The sequence below is a fragment of the Aricia agestis genome, chromosome 16 (genome assembly GCF_905147365.1).
Source record: "Aricia agestis chromosome 16, ilAriAges1.1, whole genome shotgun sequence".
In the NCBI taxonomy this organism is placed as follows: Eukaryota; Metazoa; Arthropoda; class Insecta; order Lepidoptera; family Lycaenidae; genus Aricia; species Aricia agestis.
The window spans coordinates 11,280,016-11,282,977 of NC_056421.1; the positions used below are offsets into that span (position 1 = coordinate 11,280,016).

General features: G+C 40.7%; 1 protein-coding gene across 1 annotated transcript; it reads left to right on the forward strand.

Moving 5' to 3' along the window:
* Positions 1–215: 215 nt before the first annotated feature.
* Positions 216–2,048, forward strand: LOC121735045. The gene is made up of 2 exons (XM_042125711.1): positions 216–339; positions 1,114–2,048. The coding sequence occupies exons 1-2, from the start codon at positions 216–218 to the stop codon at positions 2,046–2,048; spliced, it is 1,059 nt and encodes a 352-aa protein (XP_041981645.1).
* Positions 2,049–2,962: the final 914 nt, after the last annotated feature.

Sequence of the window (2,962 nt, forward strand, 5' to 3'; positions counted from 1 at the left end):
GTATTATATTTCTTCGCTTCATTCTTCGATATAATATAACCAGGTAGTAGTCCCTTCAGCCGCTAGGCAACGTCGCAGTATTTAGAGCATGAAACAATATGTGGGTACTTGATAAAAAAAAAACAAATACTTACCAGCCGGCACGGCCACTCGGTCGCCAACGCTGCTCATTCCTTTTTTGCGCGAGGCAACGCGAACACGTCTACCTATTAACCATGCCGAAACGCAGTGCTCAAGAAAAAATCGATCATTACCAAGAGAAAATTAGACGATTGCAGTCAAAGAACAAACAACGGAAGAGAGTGTGTTCATCTGACAAGGAACAGGAGACCCAAGATTGTAAGTATCTTTAATTAACCGGCATGTATGGATTGACCGTGAGTCAATAAATACATTTTATACGCATCGGAGTTGACTGCGAGTCTCCGACGATGTTTGATAATAATTTATTAACTATCGCGCATCTCGCGCGATTTTCATTCTATAAATAGAATTATATTATGTTGGCCGGTTTGTGGGGATTAACTGCGAGTTAATAACTACAATTATTTATTTAATTATAATTAATTACTAAATTAACCGGCATGTATGGATTGACCGCGAGTCAATAAAATATACATTAGACTGCGAGTCTTCGACGATGTTTGATAATAATTTACCAACTACCGCGCATCTCGCGCGATTTTTGTTCTACAAATAGAACTATTTATTTAAATATAATTAATTATTATATTAAACTGGCTTGTACGGATTGACCGCGAGCCAATAAATAAATTCTATACGCTGCGAGTCAACGACGATGTTTGATACGAGTAGCTTTTTACCAACTACCGCGCATCTCGCGCGCTCTTTGTTATATAAATAGTCTATTATAGGAACTATATTTTGTCCAGTTTGTCTTGATTAACTGCGAGTTATAACTACAATGTTTATATCAATTTTATACTAGTGTCGGGATATCGGGATACACCGCGAGTGTATAACGAAACTTAGAATAATTTAATACGTAACTTGAAAGTGACTACCCTCGATTTTTTTTTTATTTCTTAGTAACATTTATCGACAAGATTATCGATTATTACAAACAATTAAGCTATTCAATTGCTGTTTTAGGTCATCAAGACCAGACAACAGAAGAAATATACACAGATGTGAACAATATTCACGCCGATTTGGTCACGAATGGACCCGAAGCTGTCCCAGACTCAGACCCACAAGCGCCGGTGGACGACGTCGACCCTCCGGTACCGACAGACCCGGATCTAGATCCGGAGCTACTACTGGCGTTAGGCGAAACCTCGTCAGATTCGCCGGATTATGGCCCAAAAATTTTAGATAGTCAAGCAAAATTATGGCTGCCAATTTTAAAAAGGGGTTTATCTAAGGAACCCAAAGAAATTCTATTAAAGCAGTACATTATTCCTGATAACTGTCGATTATTGCAGGCGCCAAAGATAAATGCGGAAATATCGGCCGCCATTCCCGATATGGTGCGGAACAGAGACAAGAGTACTTTGTACGTGCAACAACAACAGCTCGGCGCGGGCATCACAGCTACCAACCGAGCCATGGACCTCCTCCTCCTAGGGGAAAACAAGATCGAGGCTCTGAGACAACTCAGCAACGGATGCCGTTTGTTGACCGACCTCCACTACCAATTTACCCAGAGTCGCATTAAGCTCATAATACCCAGCCTCGATAAGACGTGTCTTAATGTAATAAGTGACGCCGAAAGAGATGAGACTTTGTTCGGAGAAAAACTCTCGGAAAGGATAAAGGCCGCAAAGGCCATCGAGAAGCAGGGCCTTCAAATCAAGAGAGTGGCCCCACAAAAACCGACAGCGGGTACATCCCAACAGGCGGGTACCCATCGGGCTTTCCACCAGGGAAACTGGCGAGCCCCTCCTCGTTACCCGTCGAACAGGGGGGGGCGGGGAGGGAACCGTCGGCCGGCACCGTCAGCGCCAGCGCCACGCCGGTACATTCATCCTTCTTCGAACTCGAAGAAGATTCAGGCGAACAAGCCCCGTGCAACACAGCAGCAGTAATACAGGTACATGCAGGCCGTTTATGCTATTTTTATAATTGTTGGCTCAATATCACAAATAATTCTACCATACTTGAATGGATAAAAACGGGATATTCAATCCCGTTCTTTAAAAATGTCCAGCAGAGTATTGTGCCTAAAAATAATTTATCACTTACAGATAAACAAGAAATGTTTTTAGCTGTAAATAAGTTGTTAGATCTTAAGGCTATATCTCCATGTACCCCCAGTGAAGGTCAGTTTATTTCAAAGATTTTCCTTGCCCCGAAAAAAAGCGGCGGAAAACGTTTTATTTTAAATTTAAAACCACTTAATAAGTTTATTTCAAAATTACACTTTAAGATGGAAGATTATCGTACGGCTTTAAAGCTGATACCTAAGAATGGATTTCTAGCTACCATAGATTTGAAGGAGGCCTACTTATTGGTTCCCATTAATTCAGTAGACCGTAAGTACCTACGTTTCGAGTTTGAATCGCCTTTAGGGCAGAAAATTACTTATGAATTTAGAGCCATGCCGTACGGACTATCAGATGCGCCAAGAGTCTTTACAAAAATTATAAAGGAGGTACTATCTTACTTAAGACACCGTGGTCATAGACTAGTGGGGTTCTTGGACGATATTTTATGTATAGGATAATTATGCTGAGTGCGTTAACACCATAAATGAGACATTATCATTACTAAAATGTTTAGGTTTTATTATTAATGGGGATAAGAGTGTGTTAAATCCACAACAGAACTGTAAATATTTAGGTTTCATATTTCATACACAGGATTTGACTTTATCGTTACCTATCGATAAACGAAAGAATATAGCACAGTTGGTTCGAAAATTCTCGAATTTGCCGCGGTGTACTATTCGTGAGCTAGCTCAACTGATAGGTGTTTTAATATCGTCGTGTCCCGCCGCAAA

What these genes read in the sequence shown, in the direction of transcription:
- LOC121735045 (XM_042125711.1), top strand. Translation starts at nt 216, where the DNA reads ATGCCGAAACGCAGTGCTCAAGAAAAAATCGATCATTACCAAGAGAAA. An exon ending in GGAACAGGAGACCCAAGATT is followed by an intron (nt 340 to 1,113) that starts GTAAGTATCTTT and finishes TTGCTGTTTTAG; the next exon opens with GTCATCAAGACCAGACAACA.